Source organism: Dipteris shenzhenensis, chromosome 30 (assembly GCF_047967505.1).
Source record: "Dipteris shenzhenensis isolate YYH24624 ecotype China chromosome 30, Dip_SZ_1.0, whole genome shotgun sequence".
In the NCBI taxonomy this organism is placed as follows: domain Eukaryota; kingdom Viridiplantae; phylum Streptophyta; class Polypodiopsida; order Gleicheniales; family Dipteridaceae; genus Dipteris; species Dipteris shenzhenensis.
Window position 1 is genome coordinate 37,625,220 of NC_141625.1, and position 20,478 is coordinate 37,645,697.

The following is a 20,478-nucleotide window of genomic DNA, read 5'->3' on the forward strand; positions in this document are numbered from 1 at the left end:
TCTTATTTAAATTAGAATGGATGTTTCCATTTTGCCTTCCCCTTCCCCTTCCCCTTTCCCCTTCCCCAAGTTTCCTTTTCTTTTTGCAATTAACTTCATCTTTCCCTTCCATTACCCTTTCATTCCTCTCTTTTATTTTCCCCTTCCCCTTCTCTTTTCCCTTTTCCCTTACCTTTTCCCCTTCCCCTTTTCCTTTTCACATTCTCCCTTTTTATTCCATGTTTAAAGAGAGCACCCTTCCCCCTTACCTTCCATTTTTCCTTCCCTTCATCTTCTTTAAAATAGAATGCATGTTTAAATTGAATAGATATTTGCCTTCCCCTTTCCCCTTCCCCTTCCCCTTCTCCTTTCCTTTTCCTTATGCAATTAACTTCCTCTTTCCCTTTCATTCCTCTCTTTTCTTTTCTCCTTCCATTCCCTTCCCCTTGCTTTTTGTCTTCCATTCCCCTTCCATTTTCCCTTCCCCTTTCCCCTTTCCCTTCCATTTTACATTCCCCTTGTTTGCTTTGAGTCCATGAAGGATGGCAAGTAGAGGATCGAGTTGGGGGGGAGTCAAGCTGACTTCCAAACTTCTACCACCTTGGCTACAAGCTAAGTACACTTTGTGAGAGAGAAATTTGAGGCCTTATCCTATGAACAAGGAATTGAAGGAGGTAGTATGTTGAAAGTAGCATCACCATTGTCTTGAAGAACTCCTACAAAAGTGGAATTCATATAGGAGCTACATGATATATATAAGCAATACAATGACCTTAATAATTTAATGAGGTAAACTGTGCACTATTGCTCGGATCACAACTTCTTCTAGGACCACGTTACTCTCACAAAGATCCAAAAGACATGTTCATGACTGAAATGGAGCTGGTGCGGGAGGAAGAAATAGGCATAATGGTTTCAAAGATTGAAAACCAAGGGGCAGTGGGTGATTACCAAACTCTACTAGGGGAATTTTCACTAAATAGGGCTATGTTTGATGACTCATTGACTACACACATTTTATAAATATCTAATACTTAAGTGAATCCATTTTCTAGATGGACATACATTATAATTTCTTATGGTTTCTTTTTTCCTAGAATTTCTATGCAAAGTACACTGCCCATCCAGTTTAAAGATATCTGCAATTTGTGAGCACTTTTAGAAACGACCAACAGTTTTGCACTTTTCTTTTGTGCAAAAAGTTTGTACCACCATGGCACTTTGGAATGTACTTTTCAATTGTCAAACAAGTATATTTCTTCTTCTCCCTCATCTTTCTATTGTCTTTGACATTGAAATGAAAATTTCTAAAATTTTACAATATTATCATGCATTTTCATGAGGACGAGTGTGCATGGCATGGAAGCTTCCATTGATCAAGCATCCATGTTTCTCGTACACACCTTCTCACTTCCTTTTAATGCAATGTAAAGAAAAGATCAAGTCATTGAAAGTGATAGCAAAGTATTCCTAAATGTGCTTCAAGCTTCAACTATTTTCAATCTCAAGAGACTGAATTTCAATATTTGGCATTTGAATATTGTATCACAATCTAAAGAAATGCATGTACCATAATCATTCTTCAAATGACTATACAGATGTCTCATATAGAATATTCCATGCATAATTCATCCCTTGTCACGAATCTTTCCATATTGACTATAGTTTTTTTTATAAATTGACTATAGTTTTAACCACTACTACACACGGATCCTATTGCGACGTTTACGTACCGACGTTTAGCGCCCGCTTAGCATTAATCGTCGGTATGAGAAGCGGGTTTCGTAAATCGTCGCTATATAGCGACTGTTGCTGAAAGTCGCTATATAGCACCTTTCAAAAGTCGCTATATAGCGACACTGATACAAAATATTATAGCGACGTTTTTACAGAGAGGTTTTTTTTTTTTATAGGCCTTAAAAGTTAGTTTTTTCCAATGACAAATTTTTTTAAATTTTCATACATGTTTGAGCTCATAGAGAATAAAAAAATGAGAGCATGTACATCAAGCCTTTGAAGCTCATATATTCATGTCCAAGTTTGAGATGAGAAAAATCAAATAAGAGCATTTACATCAATTGTTTCATCTTGAGCCAAGTCTAAGGCGCCAAGCAAGTCTATCTCCAACTCTATACCGAGTTGATCTCCTATATCATCATCGTACTCTAGCATCGTACGTTCACCTAAAAGTATTTGATCATCTTCTTCAATAAAGCTTAAGTGTGGTGATTGATCTTGATGATTGTTGTCTTCTTCGTCAATATCGTGATCTCCATCCTCCTCCCGTGCGATGTCATTATGCGCATCTTCCTCTTGGCTCATATGGTGATCTACATCTTCTTCGCTAGATTCATCAATTGGATTCGGCATTGGTAGTGGCATCTCCATATCCACATCTCGATCTTCAAAAATTTGCTTACTTCGTGGTGCAACTTGGATCACGTACCACCATCTTGGATCAAAACGATCCGGATGAAAAACCACCTATATTGAAGATGGGTCGTCAATTATATATATATCAATGGACTTTAAAAACGAAAGCTTCGACTAATTAAATCATTAGTATGCACCTGCTCACAGTGCTCGGGAAGAACAAAAGTATCACTTTCATCGGTCCAATGTTTGGTGGAGTCTATTGCAAAGAGACCGCTACTATCTTTTCTCACTGTCGCATGGGGACCATTGTAAGTAGTTATAAACCATTTTACATCAAGAATGAAAATAGTAAATCGTCTGAAATCAATTTCATAGATGTCGCGTATGGTTCCACAATAATCCAACTGTGAGGAGAGAAGATTGGTATCCGAAGCACTTGCTCGGCTATCTTGTGTGAAGTTAGCCATGACTCCACAATCATACGTGACTCTCTTTGAATCGATGCGTTCCACGTGAAAATGTCGTCCATATGACCATAATGCACTGTACTTTTTGTACTGTAAAAGAGCATCATTAAAACAATGAAGATGCACCTATTTCATATCATATATTGCCACAAATAATTACTTAATTACGTCAAGAGATAAGAAACTTACATGCACCATACATCCAAATGATAACTCTCGCTCACGCTCGTTTATTGTCTCTCCATCACGTTCGGCTTTACGTAGAGCCAGTTGTAGCCAATCAAGTGACATGTGAGTAGGGAGAAGAGCCAGATCTCGTGGATATGGTTGTGATCGCCTGTACATTACTGTGAATCTCGTCCTTGCATTTATTCTTTCTGCTTTGGCCACTTCATATCTCTCAATCCACTTCTGCATCTCAGGGTTATTGAGGATACAAAACTTATTGAATTTCTCCATTTGCTCTTCGCTCATCTTTCTTTCAATCCCTTTTCCTTGGGGAACCTCGCCAATGATGCGATCATCATCCTTGTTGTGCTAAGCTTGCGGCATATCAGGATCCGTGGATGCAAGAAACTCTGTGATATATACTAATGACTCTTGCACAAGCCATCCCTCTACCATGCTTGCTTCCGGTCTTGCTCTTTGTCTTACAAACCCCTTTAAAGTTTTCATAAACCACTCGAGAAAAAACATCCATCGATTATGAACGGTACCTGCTATAGCCACCTCATCAACTATGTGCACAAGCAAGTGGACTTGAGTTGTCATAATGCTTGAGGGAAAGTGCTTCTCAAGCAAGCATACGGCTTCGATGGATTCCACCCTAGCCTTCTTGATGCTCGATATAGAGATCTCTTTTTGAGATATCCACCTATTTCACATGTCCATGCATATGTAAGATATTTGAGATATCCACCTATTTCACATGTCCATTAAGAAAATACATAATGCGATTTTTGATAGTAAGCATACCTCACAATACCACAGATCTTGAATATAGCATTTCTAACATCTTCTTGTAAGCACCCTTTTATTGTAATTGGGAGGATGAACTATCAAAGCAACAATGAAGTCATGTCAACAATATAACATAATAATAATTACGCTAACGCATCACTATTATCGGTACACTAATTCTACTTAGAATACCTGTAAGACCTTGTGCCAATCATGGGACTTGAGGCCACTAAGCTTATTGTCCTTTGAAAATGCTCCTTTCAAGCAACGCATGTACCCTGTCGGTGTTTGAAAAGAGGCAATGTCTGCCTTGACCGCTGCCTCCTCCCTCGTAGAGAGGATCCACGTTGCTTTCAGGAGGACAACTTTTCCCGAAGCATGCACTTGGGGCCACAAACGAGACATCCTATTCATAGCACGCAAGTCTTCTCGCACTCCTCTCGAGTCCTTGGAACCAACCAAGTGTGCCCAAATAGTAGCCCCCACATTCTTGAAGATATGCATGGGATCCAAGAGATGATTGATTTGTAACTGAACCCAATAAGGAAGCTCATGAAAGATCGATAGCCTCTTCATACCAGGAGGAGGTTCCTCTCCATTCGCCCTCCAAGCTTGAATCCAATCACTTGCCTTCAAATATGATGGTGGTGGATCAAGCTGACCTCCACGTGCGAGATGGTCGAGCGGAAGGTATCGAGCATGACCTTCATAAACATTTTTCCTCATATGTTTGGAGTAGCGTGCAAGCGATTTCAAAGCCGGTCCACAAACAGGACAAGCATGGTACCCACTTGTAACAAGTCCTGCACGCGTGCATGAATGTGTTAGTACAAGACATGCGTGCAAAAGAGAGTAAAAAAAGCATAATCCCTCATTGTACATGTAAAGACACAACCACGTACCTGTGCACTCTCCATATCCTGGGTAGTCATGCATGGTCCACATCAAGATACCCCTGACCAAAATATCATTGGTATGTCTAGGAGCTCTGGAAATATCAAAGACCTGCACTCCTCTCCATAATATCTGTAACTCCTCTATCAAAGGTGCCATGTACACGTCCATGTTTTTTGCCTTGTACTTTCCTGGCACAAGTAGTGCAAGCATGAGGTGTCCCTTTTTTATTGTTAGCCATGGTGGGATATTGTAATTCACCACGACTATGGGCCATGTCGACCAAGATGTCGAGCGTAACCCGAAAGGATTCACACCGTCCATGGCTAGCCCAAGATGTAAGTTGTGTGGCTCCCTCGCAAAGTCCGGCCACTGATTATCTATGTGCTTCCAAGCTGCACAATCTGTGGGAATCCTCAATGTGTGATCAGTGGACCGATGAGATGCATGCCATGTCATCAACTCCGCTATGGATTTGCATCGAAACATGTGTTGTATTCTTGCAATGATGGGAAAGTGTCTTAAGACCTTTACCGGTATCCGCTCACCCTCTGCAAGTCATCTCTATATCGTTGTTCCCCACACTTTGGACAACTAGCCAAATCTCCATGCTCACGACGAAAGAGAATACAATCATTACGGCAAGCATGGATGGTATCATAATTCATACCCACCGTTGTTAGCATCTTTTTCGCTTCATCTCTTGATGCGGGCATGGTATTTGGTGCAGGCAACATCTTCTGGAGCAACCTATGACAAAGACACTATCCAAATGATGATTCTCAAAACAAACAATATCCAAATAATGAGTCAAATTAATGCAAGGGCTAACCTCATTAAGGCCGAGACACTTGTATCCGACCACCCATACTGTACTTGTAGATTCAAGATTGAGAGACAAGCACGTAGTTTAGACATCCTAGCACCCTCGTACAATTGTGTTGATTGCAACTCTCACATTTTGACCTCAGACTCTGACATCACGTGTACGTGGGATGTAGTGCCCCTAAAAATGGAATCCATCATGTCGACCATACACTCATCGTCATCTGGGAGACTATAGTCTTGTTGAAAGTGAGAAGGTATATGTGTACCCTTGTCACCCTCCTCATCCTATTTTAAGATTTTGTGTAAATATAAGATGTTCTATTTCCTGGTATACAATAAGATTGCGAACTTAAATAGCTTTGACTTACCGATGATCCATCAACATGTGCAACACCAATGGGGGGTACTGGTTCCGGCTCCTCCCCATACATCCGCAAGTGGCGCATGATAATACGACGTTGATGTCGTACTTCTCGCTTGCAATGAGTGCAATGACAGTATAACCTCTCCGTAAGCCACTTCGTGCTCCCGGGCATTGGCGCATCATCGGACAACCTTCCACTCGTCCCTTCCATCTACACTTATAAAATCACAACATAAGCATGAAGAGGAGATATTGACAATTATAAAATAGCATGTTTGAGCTTCTCTTGAGGCCACATTAAAAAAGTGACAGTAAGCATCGCTATATAGCGACACTCTATTCCGTCGCTATATAGCGACGTTTTTAATTAAAAACGTCGCTATATAGCGACGCTGTGGGTTAAAACCCGAAACGCTAAACGTCGCGTGGCATTTTCTTCAAACTATTCCCTAATCTCTCAAGTAAGCAACCCAAAATCTCCTCCCACCTATTTTCGACGACCTCCCACCTATTCCAAGCAACCTCCCACTCTATTTTCCACTCCTCACCCTTCTCCTACCTCTTGTACTCCCTCTCTATCCTTTTCCCTCTTTGGTTTCTTGAAAGGAAGTTCTTCAAGAGGTGAGTTTATTTCAACAATGTAGGTTGTTTGTTTGTTAGCTTTAGTTTTGTGAGTGTTTCTTCTTATATTGCTAAACCTGTAAACTAGTTTTCATGCTTGTTTTGAAAGGATTGAAACAAAAAACGAGATTTCAAGAAAGAAACAAAACTCACCTCTTTTTTCTGTATTTCTCTTCCTTCTCTTTCTCCTTGTCTCCTCAATCTCCTCCTTTCCTTGTCTCCTCAATCTCCTCCCTTCAAGAAGTTGCTTTTGTAATCTCCTCCTTCCACTAGCATCTTATTTGAAAAAATGGGTTGTTTTCTCTCTTTTGTAGGGCCAGTCCACTACACCGAGCGGGACATACTTTTTCAGGTAAGTGCTTCCTCTTTTTTCCATTTATTATTTTTGTTATTTGCATTGGCCTGCAGCTAGCGCTGCAGTGATGGGCGTAGGAACCCTCTCTTCCCCTCCCACTCTTTCCTTCTTCCCCCTTCTCTTATTCTCCTTTTTCCCCCTTCTCTTTTTTCCCTCTTCTCTTATTCTCTCTTTCCCCCTTCTCTCTTTCCCCCTCATCTCTTTTCCCTTCTCTCTTTCCTTTCCCTCTTATTCTCTATTTCCTTTCCCTCTTATTCTCTTATGCTTATGCTTCTCTCATTCCCCCTTCTCTCTTTCCCCCTTCTCTATTTCCCCCTTCTCTCATTCGCATAAGCTCATGCTCATGCATGAGCATAAGCATGAGCTTATGCTTATGCTAATGCTTAAGCATAAGCATAAGCATAAGCATAAGCTCATGCTTATGCTCATGCATGAGCATGAGCTTATGCTTAAGTTTCCCCCTTCTTTATGCTTCTATTTCCGCATGAGCATAAGCATGAGCTTATGCTTAAGCATAAGCTTATGCTTATGCTCATGCATGAGCATGAGCTTATGCTTAAGTTTCCGCATAAGCTCATGCTTATGCATGAGCTTATGCGGAAATAGAGAATGAGAGAAGCATAAGCTCATTCTCTATTTCCGCATAAGCTCCTTCTCTTTTTCCGCATGAGCATGATCTTATGCTTAAGTTTCCGCATAAGCTCATGCTTATGCGTGAGCTTATGCGAAAATAGAGAATGAGAGAAGCTTATGCGGAAACTCATTCTCTATTTTCGCATAAGCTCCTTCTCTTTTTCCGCATGAGCATAAGCATGAGCTTATGCTTATGCAAGCATAAGCATAAGCTCAAGCTCATGCTTATGCTCATGCATGAGCATGAGCTTATGCTTAAGTTTCCGCATAAGCTTATGCTTATGCATGAGCTTATGCGGAAATAGAGAATGAGAGAAGCTTATGCGGAAACTCATTCTCTATTTCGGCATAAGCTCCTTCTCTTTTTCCGCATGAGCATAAGCATGAGCTTATGCTTATGCTTATGCTTATGCATAAGCATAAGCATAAGCTCATGCTTATGCTCATGCATGAGCATGAGCTTATGCTTAAGTTTCCCCCTCATGCATGAGCTTATGCTTAAGTTTCCCCCTTCTTTATGCTTCTATTTCCGCATGAGCATAAGCATGAGCTTATGCTTATGCTAGCATAAGCATAAGCATAAGCTTATGCTTATGCTCATGCATGAGCATGAGCTTATGCTTAAGTTTCCGCATAAGCTCATGCTCATGCATGAGCTTATGCGGAAATAGAGAATGAGAGAAGCATAAGCTCATTCTCTATTTCCGCATAAGCTCCTTCTCTTTTTCTGCATGAGCATAAGCATGAGCTTATGCTTATGCTTATGCTTAAGCATAAGCATAAGCATAAGCATAAGCTCATGCTTATGCTCATGCATGAGCATGAGCTTATGCTTAAGTTTCCACATAAGCTCATGCTTATGCGTGAGCTTATGCGGAAATAGAGAATGAGAGAAGCTTATGCGGAAACTCATTCTCTATTTCCGCATAAGCTCCTTCTCTTTTTCCGCATGAGCATAAGCATGAGCTTATGCTTATGCTTATGCTTATGCTCATGCATGAGCATGAGCTTATACTTAAGTTTCCGCATAAGCTCCTTCTCTTTTTCTGCATGAGCTTATGCTTATGCTTATGCTTATGCATAAGCATAAGCATAAGCATAAGCTCACGCTTATGCTCATGCATGAGCATGAGCTTATGCTTAAGTTGTCGCATAAGCTTATGCTTATGCATGAGCTTATGCTCTTTTTCCGCATGAGCATAAGCTCATGCTTATGCTCATGCGGAAAAAGAGAAGGAGCCTTAAGCATAAGCATAAGCATAAGCTCATGCTTATGCTCATGCATGAGCATGAGCTTCTGCTTAAGTTTCCGCATAAGCTCATGCTTATGCATGAGCTTATGCGGAAATAGAGAATGAGAGAAGCTTATGCGGAAACTCATTCTCCGCATAAGCTCCTTCTCTTTTTCCGCATGAGCATAAGCATGAGCTTAAGCATAAGCATAAGCATAAGCATAAGCTTATGCTTATGCTCATGCATGAGCATGAGCTTATGCTTAAGTTTCCGCATAAGCTCATGCTTATGCATGAGCTTATGCGGAAATAGAGAATGAGAGAAGCTTATGCGAAAACTCTTTCTCTATTTCCGCATAAGCTCCTTCTCTTTTTTCGCATGAGCTTATGCTTATGCTTATGCTTAAGTTTCCGCATAAGCTCATGCTTATGCATGAGCTTATGCGGAAATAGAGAATGAGAGAAGCTTATGCGGAAACTCATTCTCTATTTCCGTATAAGCTCCTTCTCTTTTTCCGCATGAGCATAAGCATGAGCTTATGCTTATGCTTATGCTTAAGCATATGCTTATGCTTATGCTTAAGCATATGCTTATGCTTATGCTCATGCATGAGCATGAGCTTATGCTTAAGTTTCCGCATAAGCTCATGCTTATGCATGAGCTTATGCGGAAATAGAGAATGAGAGAAGCTTATGCGGAAACTCATTCTCTATTTCCGCATAAGCTCCTTCTCTATTTCCGATGCTTATGCTTAAGCATAAGCATAAGCATAAGCTCATGCTTATGCTCATGCATGAGCATGAGCTTATGCTTAAGTTTTCGCATAAGCTCATGCTTATGCATGCTTATGCATGAGCTTATGCGGAAATAGAGAATGAGAGAAGCATAAGCTCATTCTCTATTTCCGCATAAGCTCATTCTCTATTTCCCCCTTCTCTCATTTCCCCCCTCTCTTTCTCTATTTCCGCATAAGCTCATGCTTATGCTTATGCGGAAATAGAGAAGGAGAGAAGCATAATAGAGAATGAGAGAAGCATAAGCATAAGCTTATGCTTCTCTCCTTCTCTATCCTGCTTCTCTCCTTCTCTATCCTGCATAAGCTCATTCTCTATTTCCGCATAAGCTTATGCTTATGCTTCTCTCATTCCCCCTCATCTCTTTCCCCTTCTCTATTTCCCCCTTCTCTCATTCTCTATTTTCTCATTCTCATTCTTTTCTTTCCTTTCCATCTTCTTTCCCTCTTTCATTTCCCTCTTCTTTCCTTTCCCTCTTCTTTCTTCTTGCCTATGCCTATGCCTATGCCTATGCTTATGTTTGTTTTTTTATTTTCTATTTTCGTGTTTGTGTCTATGTTAGACATGGGATCACGTTGCTCATCCGACGAGTATGGACAGCCTCGCAGGAGGAGAGCTCACGATCTATATGCTCCAGAGGACTTTGATTCCTCTCAGGCAACTACCCCAAGGACTACCCCTGGTCCGACTCCTCTCGGACCTCACACTACGACTACCCCTGGTCCGACTCCTCTCGGACCTCACACTACGACTACCCCTGGTCCTACCCCTGGTCCGACTCCTCTTCCACGTAGCACTGCCACTACCCCTCGGGGAACTCCTTTGCTAGCCGTGCATGGCTTTGTCGGGAGTCCCGACGAGTTTGTAGCGCAAATGAGCGATGAGGAGGCAACGAGATTCTTCTCTCTGCTCTCTCAAAGGACCTCAGCAATTCCTTCCCCTACACCGACGGGTGGACGTACTGCCCAGTCATCCCCTCGCGCCCCTTCGACCGCGGGATCATCACCTGCGCATGCCTCTCGCAAGGGAAGGAAGAGTAGGACGGGCGGCTCATGTTGTGCTGAGTCGGGAGATGTAGACGAGTCAGCACACTCACGCTCCTTTAGGTCTCCACTTGGTCCGGAGACACAGTATCAGTCAAGTCCCTTTCCCTCTCCTACTCCCACTGCTACTCCTCGCTCCGGAAGCGCTCGCGCAGCTTCCACTCCTTCAGACTCTGCTACCGTCAGTCCCCCTTACTCATCAGGGGATCTCTCCTATCAAATCACATCTGTCGAAGAGATAATAAAAGATAAAAAGGGCAAAGCAGTGATGGCCGCCATGAGGAGGTTGATGAGTCATCACTTCAAGAGCGGCATAAATACCGATTGGCGGTATCAAGATGCCCAAAAGAAGCAGGCGGTGATCGATGAGTTAAAACAAAGATACCCTAATCCGCCAAATGTGGAGTTTAATGACGATTATATGCGAGAGCGCATGGGTTTGGTCCTGAAGCATCGTAGATCAACCTTGCGTACTTCCATTACAAGAAATGTTCGAGGGTCAGAGGAGGGCTGCGAAGAGACGGCTGGACGTCGTAGGTACTTCGCACTTTGGTGCAGGCGGATGGTATGCGTTCGAGGCAACCGTGGTAAGTCTACTTCTTCCCATTTAATGTATTGTTCTATTTGTTTTACTTACATATTACATGCACTTTAGCTAACTCTAACTCTCGTAAATTGGATCCACAGCAAGTTGCGATGGGTCATCTTCCTACAGATGCAGAGACGCGACGCGCATTTCGGATAGGAACAAAGCCGTGGTTCATTGAGCAAGAGGCAATGGGAGCGACGGTCGATTGGGCTGAGGTGGCTGCTCGCACGGTATAAGTTTACTCCTACTCGTAATCTCACTTTTTAATTTAAGTTCCAATCTAATTTTTTATTTATATGGTTCACTCTTAGGGTCAAAGCTCAAGCGTCCCATCATCGGAGGCGAGCGATCAACAGGGCCAAGGATCGGACGTAGGTGGCGAGGACGAGGGAGAAGACGCAGGTGTCGAGGACCAAGGAACAGGCCAACAAGACGAAGATGATTCAGATTCGGATGAGTAGTGGTAGTAGCATTTTGTATATCCGCTCGTTTGAGCAATTTTGTATCGCCCTTTCGACAGGGTAATTTTGTTACAAACACTGTTGTATATGTCCGACATGTATATGCATTTGTTACTCATCATTTCACAAGAACAATTTTGTATCACCCTGCAAGTAAGGGAAATTTTGTTATAAAAAACTTTCTTTTATAATTACAAAAAAAAAAAAAGGATTAGTGGGGCTAAACAGGGCTCCTTTTGGCCCTGTTTAGCCCCACTAACCCTTTTTTTTTACTTCTGTTAATCGTCGCTATATAGCGACGTTTACCAGTGTCGCTATATAGCGACGATTAACAGTGTCGCTATATAGCGATGTTTGCATCGTCGCTATATAGTGACGTTTGCCAGTGTCGCTATATAGCGACGCTCCTTTTCCGACGCTTTTAGCGACACTTATAGCGACGTTTGCACCCGTGAAAAAAAAAAATTTTAATGTAAAAAGCGTCAGTATTTCCGTCGGAAAATGGCCTATGCCTTGTAGTGAACTGCATATTTGAATGAGTATTCCTTCTTCCTATAGTCCCAACCAAGATAGAGGGGGTAGTTTAAAAATGATCCTATCATGTCTTTACATACCCACATAGCCTTTCTTTTGTGCATGTAGGAGGAATGAAGACTAATTTAAAGTAATCAATAATACAATGGATGACTAGAACCAACTCACACCCATAGATTTTGAGCCAAAAGTATGAGCGTGATTGAATATTTGACCACATCTCTATCCTACTTGAGCCTATATTGAAATATAGGTTAGAAATAGGCCATTCTAGACTATAAAAGATAGGAATATATCAAGACAAAGGCTTAGATATGAACCTTCTCTTTGAGGTACTTGGTAACACACATTATAGAAATAAATCTAAAACTTTATTCGAGCTGTAGAACTCCACTCAAGAACGTTAACTCCTTAATATCTAAATGGAAAGCCTAAAACTCTATCGATAAGACTCTCCAAGGATTGGATTTTGACTTCAATGGAAGAAAATATGTCTACACAATTCCAAGCAATTATTATAGTTACATGTCAAAATCCCCCTCCCCTAAACCATCCTTGTGTTCATGGAGTGTTCATGTATAGAAATTAACTTTTAGCTATGTTTCTAATACTATTGTGAATTTATATTTTCATTTCTAACAATATTTCACTAAATTTATAGTTAGTATTGCATGAATGGAGAAGGAGGGGAGAGTCCTAACTCAAGGTCAAGGTCGAGTCAAGGTCGGTAAGTATACTATCTCCACCATGAGATTTCCACATCTTCTTTTCCAAAGGATCACTTCAGTACAGCTATATGTCAACGGTAGCCTCCAAATCATTGTTGACACTAGAAAAAGTCTACAAGGTCGCTTGAATGCCAAAAAAAGTGATCTAGAATGTTGATGTGCTCGAATGTAATAAGCTAAATTTCCATCCTGCTAGCCTTAGGCGGCCCACATAGCAGTAGGCAACTCCAAAAAAAAAAGGGTTTCTGGTTGCCAATTTTTCTTAGGGAATTGCCTCCCTCCGGCCTTTCACTAATAACATGATATCATTTTGTGAATTATGAGGCCTATTTCAAAAAAGAAAAAATTCAACGAACTTGAACATCTAAGGCTAGGTTCACACGACTCGGTGCCCATCGTGCAAAATGTGAAGGATTGTTGTCCTATGTGGACATCAGCAAGTGGAGCTACTGCTCACTGACATGAAAAAACTATGGGTGGCATATGGGGGCCTCCCACACTACCCGACGCGTGAGAAAATTTCCTACGAGATGCATTGAATGGTTCTCGAATCCTCGCCATCCATTGAGAATGATTTACATTAAAAAATCATCCCTCCTTGACATTTAACGGGAGCTTGACATTAATAAATAATTGCCAGGTAGTATGAACCGCCACACCCGACCTTTTCTTTTTCATCCTCCATGGGCGCCAGATCTTGTCAACCCGAAGCCCTTGCCTAAGTTTCAACATGTGTGTTGCTTGCTTATTTGTGCTACGTCTTATTTTTTGTTCTCAATTTTATCGACCCGGAGTTGATGAAGAGAAATATATATAGTTATTAATTAGATACCCGTGACCTTAAAGACAAGATTTTCTAAGATCCAACAACCTTGAAAGAATGTTCTAGAGCCACGGCGATTATAATAAAATAAAGGAAATTTTTGCATACATTGAAGTTCCCGTTCAACGCCTGCGTTAATATCTGAAGAGCTCTCCGCCACCATGAACGGATTTCAGAGCTCCCCACCATGAACGGATCTTGTCACATCTCTCTCAAATCGAATGTTGGCGTGCCAGCCCGATTAATTAATCTATCAGATATCCAATGGTAGCTGAAGCCATCCACTATGATCGATGAGCTTCCCACAAGGAACGATTCCGGCAGCAATGAGATTATTTCATATTCTACAGTTCAGCTTCCTGGCAATAGAGAATGTGTACTGTTTGATTGTAAGCTCGATTAGATGAGTTTTCACGTAGAATTTGTTTGTAATCGCATCAAAGAATTTTCACGTGGCTCAATCGACAGACGTTTGAATGATTTCTCAAACTATAGTATTCAACCAGACTTTTCTTACAATCAAAAGAACTTTCACATGATGATCAATCGTCACACATTAGAAGTTAGAACGATTTCTCAACTATATTATTCACCGAGACTTTTCTTAAAAAGTAGAATAAAGGATACGATCAGACATTAGAACGATTTCTCAGACTATAGTATTCACCCAGACTTTTCTTACAAAGAATTTTCACGCTGAATAATATATGATCATACTATCATGCGATTACAAAGAATTTTCACGTACTTAGAATCGGCAGACATTCGTTAACCTTGTCGCCCAGGAGACGGAAACATCAATACTACTGTTGCAATTATAATAAACGTGGCTGCATCTACGTAGATTTCATCTCCCTGCCTGTTCTTTGCAAAACTCCAATTTCCCATAGCTTCGTTCAATTCGTCGCCCACCTGGCCGTCACCCATAGCCTCACGGCCGGCCCTGCATCTTCGGACGAGATGCAGTTCGATGCACAATCTGCTGGGCACATGAATAGCCATAGCCAACGCCGCCAGTATAATTTTTTCCCCCTCTATCGGATTCGCTGTTTCCCTGGTATATTGTATCCCCGTTCAATAGCATAAGAGCTGGCATTTTATGTTCCCATCCATTCTCATAAGCAGTCTAGAATCTTCATTTTCATACACTATTAAGAATGTGCCAGTTAAATCTGCGCACATATAACTGAGGAGCCCTTGCTCTGAGATCGCTCTGAGATCAATTCGAAAGAACCACCGTTACCGTCTTTGAGCAACCCAACGGACAAACAGACAATTCGTTTACCTCAGTCTGAAGATTTAGTATCCAGCCTCCAGCCACCACATTTCGGAGACTAGAGATAAAATTCTTCATAATCTTCAACCAATTAAAGCTACACTCCAATTCGCAGTCATGCCAACAGACCCTAGTGCAATGAGAATGCCAAAAGAATCCGCAGAAGCAGCGGATCCTGCAACGAGACTGTCAAAAGAATCAGAATCAGCATCAGACGTCCTTTCGGTTTCGCTCCCGGAATCGGGCGACAACCAGCTGGAACTTCTGAGAAGATACAAAGAAGTAGGTACTTCTGACGGTCCAAAGCCCGAATTAGAGAGTTGCAAAATCAAGGAGTCTCATGAGCAGATTACGAATACTGCAACGGATTCAAAAAACAAATCCAATAGAGTGGTGTCGTATTGGAAATTATACTGGTGTGCTGAAAAGATTGACTACGTCCTGATCACAGTGGGTGCATTGAGCGCACTCTTACACGGGATGGTTGTGCCTTTCAACTGGCTCTTATTCGGCAGTGTTATCAATGTTCTCGGAATTTATCAAAACGAACCTCGGGAGGTATACCATCAATTGTCGAAGGTAATGTACGCTGGCTTTTCTTTTTATCCGCCTCTACAGTCTTGTATTGGTGAATATTGGAATTGGATAGAGTTCCTCACAGGAATTGGATATATAGAATGAACGTATACTCTTCTCCTTGTCTTTGTCTCGCAGTTGTGCGGGTATCTCTCGATAATCGCATTCGCGAGCTTCTGGCTTTCGTGGCTCGGTAAGGCAATCTTCCTGCTTTTGAACCGGAATGCATTCGTGACATAATTTTGAATCTATCCAATTCCTGTGAGGAACGGCTCAATGGACGCCTAGAATCGATTCTTTCGCGGATTCAGTTTCTCGATACATCGAAATCCAGGAATACCACACATACACTGCAGCTCACTAGACAATGTTACAATAGTTTATGAGCTGTTCGTGAAATTTTCAAGCTCATCGCAGCTTTCGAGTGATAAGGTTGGCTGAATTTGCACAATTTACTGGTTTGGAAATCTCAATCTTGGGAGAAAAACCATATATTAAAGCGATTCTGCAGCAGGACGATGTTTGAGCCAAGCATGGTCGTCCTGTACCACTCGAAAGCTACCACGAGTTGCATCTAGATGTGTACTTGTCCTAAAGCTGCGCTATACGTTCCGTATTCCTGCATATCGAGAAACAGTGCGCAGTGGGGTCGATGGGAACTCGCGTGACCCAGCACCCGAAATATACATATTTGCATGCGCAATTCTCGTCATAAAATAGTTTTAGTTTAATTTGAAACTGCTTCCAAATCGTAAGCATTCATTGTAACAATTGGAACCTGGCAGAGGTGTCGTGCTGGATCCACACAGCCGAGCGGCAGTCGACTCGGATGCGTTCTCGATATCTAGAGGCGGTGCTGTCGCAAGACATGGCATTCTTCGACACGGAGGCCACAACCGCAGACCTGCTCACCAGCATTGTAACGGATCCTCAGCATGTTCAAGATGCAATCGGAGAACGGGTAAGACTGCAGCAACTCCTTTCCTTGTACTCAATTTGCATTCCCTTGTTTCACATCTTGCAGCAATCCTCTACACTCCCGTCAGCGAGAGTCTTTGGATTAGAAAAACAAAGGCAAAGATTCTTGAAAATTTTATGATTCTTCGGCATTATATCGCTTGAGTGATTTTTTGATTGTCGGCAATAATCCCCGGGGCAATAGTCTTTGCATTACCAAAGAAAAACAAAGGCAAAGAAAATAATAATATGATGCTTCGGCATTATATCGACTGACTGACTGATTGTCTGCATGTGTGTGCAATGTGTGTATAAATATGCGTGTGTGAGTGCGCATCTATGTGCACGCTTGATTGTGTGTTTTTTCGCATTTTAAAACTAGATCCGGGCAGGTAGTCGTATTGACATAGAATATGTTTTATTTAAGTTTTGTAATTTTAGAGTATAACGACATGTTTTGCTTTTAGAAAATTAGATTAGCACATAGCTCTAAAAATTACATTAGCACATAGCAATTTGCATTTGGCACATAGCACTTTGCATTTCAACACATAGTACTTTATATTTTGAAAATAGTACTTTGCATTTACCCCATGATCACACATTTATGTGGGGGAGGAGTTGCCACACTTCTTTTTCAAAATTATGGGACCAAGGAATCTATCCTTCTTTGTGTTCATTTCAATTTGCATTTTCCATAAAGCAATTTGAATTTTGCTCATAGCAATTTGAATTTTGCATTTATCACTTTGCATTTGGCTTATAGTGCTTTGCATTTAACACATAACCACACACTTGTGTAGAGGAATAGTTGGCACACTTTCTCTCAAAAAATTATAAGACCAAGGAACATGCTTTTCCTTGGGTTCATATAGATTTGTATTTAGTACATAGCAATTTTAATTTCAATTTGCATTTTTCACAAAGTAATTTGAAGTTTGCACATAGCAATTTGAATTTGGCATATAGCACTTTGCATTTGGCTTATAGTACTTTACATTTAGCACATAACCACACATATATGTGGGGGGAGAGTTGGCACACTTTCTCTCCAAAATTTAAAGACCAAGGAACGTGCCCTTCCTTGGGTTCATATCGATTTGTATCTAGCACATAGCAATTTGCATTTTGCACAAAGCAATTTGAATTTTGCACATAGCGATTTGAATTCGGCATATAGCTCTTTGCATTTGGCTTATAGTACTTACTTTGCATTTACACATAACCACACATTTGTGGGGGGGGCAAGTTAGCACACATTTGTGTGGGGGTAGTTATGGACGTGAATATGTCTGCCCTTACCTACATCCATGGATCATACTCTCACAAAAAGTTAGTAGATTATACAACTGATTTCGAAATATCTTCGAAGATGATAAGGAAAGGTTGTAGGAGTGATCCTTGGGTATGGAAAAGAATCTTGAAAGACCAATTGCAGTGTGATTCGATACATCATGTTCATCATGTATATCGTCCGATATTCTAAGAACTCTAGGCAATTCATTGAATTTTGTGAGTGTTTCAACATCCCAGCTGTGGGTTGATAGTGTCTTTTGTTTGTTCAAGAAGAGGAGGAAACATCTCGTGGAAAAAAGACTCAAAACGATTTGATAAGCCAGGATCAGAATTAAGGAACTGCAGAACATCAAGGATAAAGAATCGTTGTAATTCATTAGCTATCCACTGCATGATGCGGATTTTTCCTCATCTTCTTCACAATCCTCACCTTGCTTAGGTAGTCACCTCTTCTTCCTACCATCTCCAAATGATTTCTTCTCACCCTGTTGCATCAATTGGGAAAGGAAAGCATGACTTTGCATTGCCCTGGCAAAAATGTCATCATTTGTTGTTGCCTCTACTCTGTTGATTGCTAGTTGTAGTGATGCCAAAATTGCGTTGCGAGTTCAAGGATTCCTCTCATGGAGCGCCCATGCTCACCCTACTCTACTGTACTATTCTACATTACTCTTTCTTCATAGTCCCTTCCTTCTCGTAGTTGTCGCTTCTTCTCATTCCTGCATTACTTCTTTTGCTTCCTTGAATTTGCAGGATTCAGTTTTAGAAATAGAGAGGATGATTGAGGAGGCAGAGGCCCACATGTATTCGTAGGATTCAGTTTTAGAAATAGAGAGGATGATTGAGGAGGCACACGCCCACATGTATTTTTGCTTATAGTTGGAAGTCCAAGGTCCCAGGCCCCCCTGTCAGGTCAGACTGCATTGGCAACAGACAGGTCCAGATCACGGTTTAAGGCCAAATCAATGAGAGAGTCAGGTTGCGAATTGTCGTCCAACTTGATAAAGGATTGTGAAACTTCTCTCTACGATGAGTTCGAACTGTGTAGCCTTTCAAAACACATGGCTCAGCTCGTTCAAAAATTGGAAAAAAAGCTTCATCAGAGAAGTCCCCCCAGGTCGATAAAATGAAACAGTGTGACTATGGCCGTTCTTTCTCAAATCTCTCGAATCCCTAGCGCTTCGGCCAATGCACTACACATGTGAAAGTAGACACTATGATGGGCCAAACTAATGATACTTTGCCGAACCTATTGGAGACAAATGCTATAATTCTCTCAGAACAGCGCATGCCCAAGTCGAAGAGGTCAATTATCAGGCGACCATTTTCTGCCGTTCAAAACCTTAGTCGAAAGATTTTGAGATCGAGTAGAGACCCGGATTCAACCAGAACTGGAGATGAGAAAGATAAAAGTCCACTGAAAGTTCAAAAGGAAGAAAATTTTACTTCAAGAAATCGGAAATTTTGTACCTATACGATTGCAGGAGGATCTGTAGACTGTAAAAAAGATGTGGCTATGCTTCTCATGAGTGACTTCATGCGGGTTGGCGTTGGCAATGAAGAGCCTAAGCAAAAAAAAGGCAAGATGAGTGTAAAGTTGATCAAAGTGAAGAGAGAAACAAAAGGCAAACTCTCGCAAACTCCTGTATCCCGATTCCTCAATTCCCCATTTCATCAAATGTGATAAAACGTCCTTTACCTTTGGGGAGCCTCGTATGTCCTCTGTCAACTCTCCTGCGTAGCATCAAGGACAAACTTGTTCATAGTCTCGAGATCATATATTCATGCAGCAATTCCAATTCCCAATCTAGAAATGCAAGCATGGTGTCTTCGTAGCTCCACTCTTCTTGAAAGTCATACGCATGAATCCAATTAAACTAGATATCTTCTCCGTGCCTCTCTCCGATACGAGAGTTTTCATCCTCATGAAGAAATGATCTGTAGCATTCAGTAAGATTGCTAAATAATCTTTGAAAATTGAACCCCAGGTCTGACCTTGCTTCATCGTTCCTTCACAGATTGAAAAAATCCATGTGGTGTAAGTATGATGAGTCAGATATCTACTGGAAGATAAGGCACGAAAGTTAGCCATGCCATGGAGAAGCACCAGAGCCAGTTGACAGTACTTGCTTACATGCCAAATAGAGGAGACAGAATTGTTTACTAGACAGGGAGGAAAAAAACCAGGGGAATTAGAAACAACCAAGTGATTGCTAGAAAGGCTACAAGAAATTCTTTCACAACCCTGGCTCACTAGGAGACATTGTCAATCTCTAATTCCTCCACATTCATCGAACCCATCGGCAAATTAGCAGCCTCACAGGCTACTTCTTGTGAAAGCTACCCTTCATTCTTTGGATTTTCTACAATAGCAGCTTCTTGGATGAGATCTTGACCAGCGGTAATGACATCACGGCCATCGACAACTTCTTTTGAGTCCTCGAGAGAAGCTTCATCATCTTCTTTGCCTAAATCAAGCGAACTTTTTCATCCTCTCCTTTTGAATCTTGGTCTTCTAGGAGAGAAGGTTCATCATCTTCTTTGCCTAAATCAAGCAAACTTTGTCATCCTCTCCTTATGAATCTTGATCTTCTAGGTTGGCCTTACTGCTTTCCAACACCACGACGGCTTCCCTAGACTTCTCAGACATTTCCTCGATTGCCGCATGCATTCCTTCTTCTCATCTCCTTG

General features: G+C 41.4%; 1 protein-coding gene and 1 long non-coding RNA gene across 2 annotated transcripts in view; both read left to right on the plus strand.

The window, feature by feature from the left end:
* Nucleotides 1-11,267: 11,267 nt before the first annotated feature.
* Nucleotides 11,268-11,685, plus strand: LOC147882069 (uncharacterized). The gene is made up of 2 exons (XR_015543929.1): nt 11,268-11,366; nt 11,448-11,685. It is a non-coding gene; the product is annotated as an uncharacterized LOC147882069 (long non-coding RNA).
* A 7,390-nt stretch (nt 11,686-19,075) lies between these two features.
* Nucleotides 19,076-20,478, plus strand: part of LOC147882070 (ABC transporter B family member 1-like) — a 22,373-nt gene continuing 20,970 nt past the window's right edge. Inside the window, exon 1 of the mRNA XM_087401511.1 lies at nt 19,076-19,432. Coding sequence (XP_087257637.1) covers nt 19,076-19,432 — 357 coding nt within the window. The remainder of the gene's footprint in view (nt 19,433-20,478) is intronic.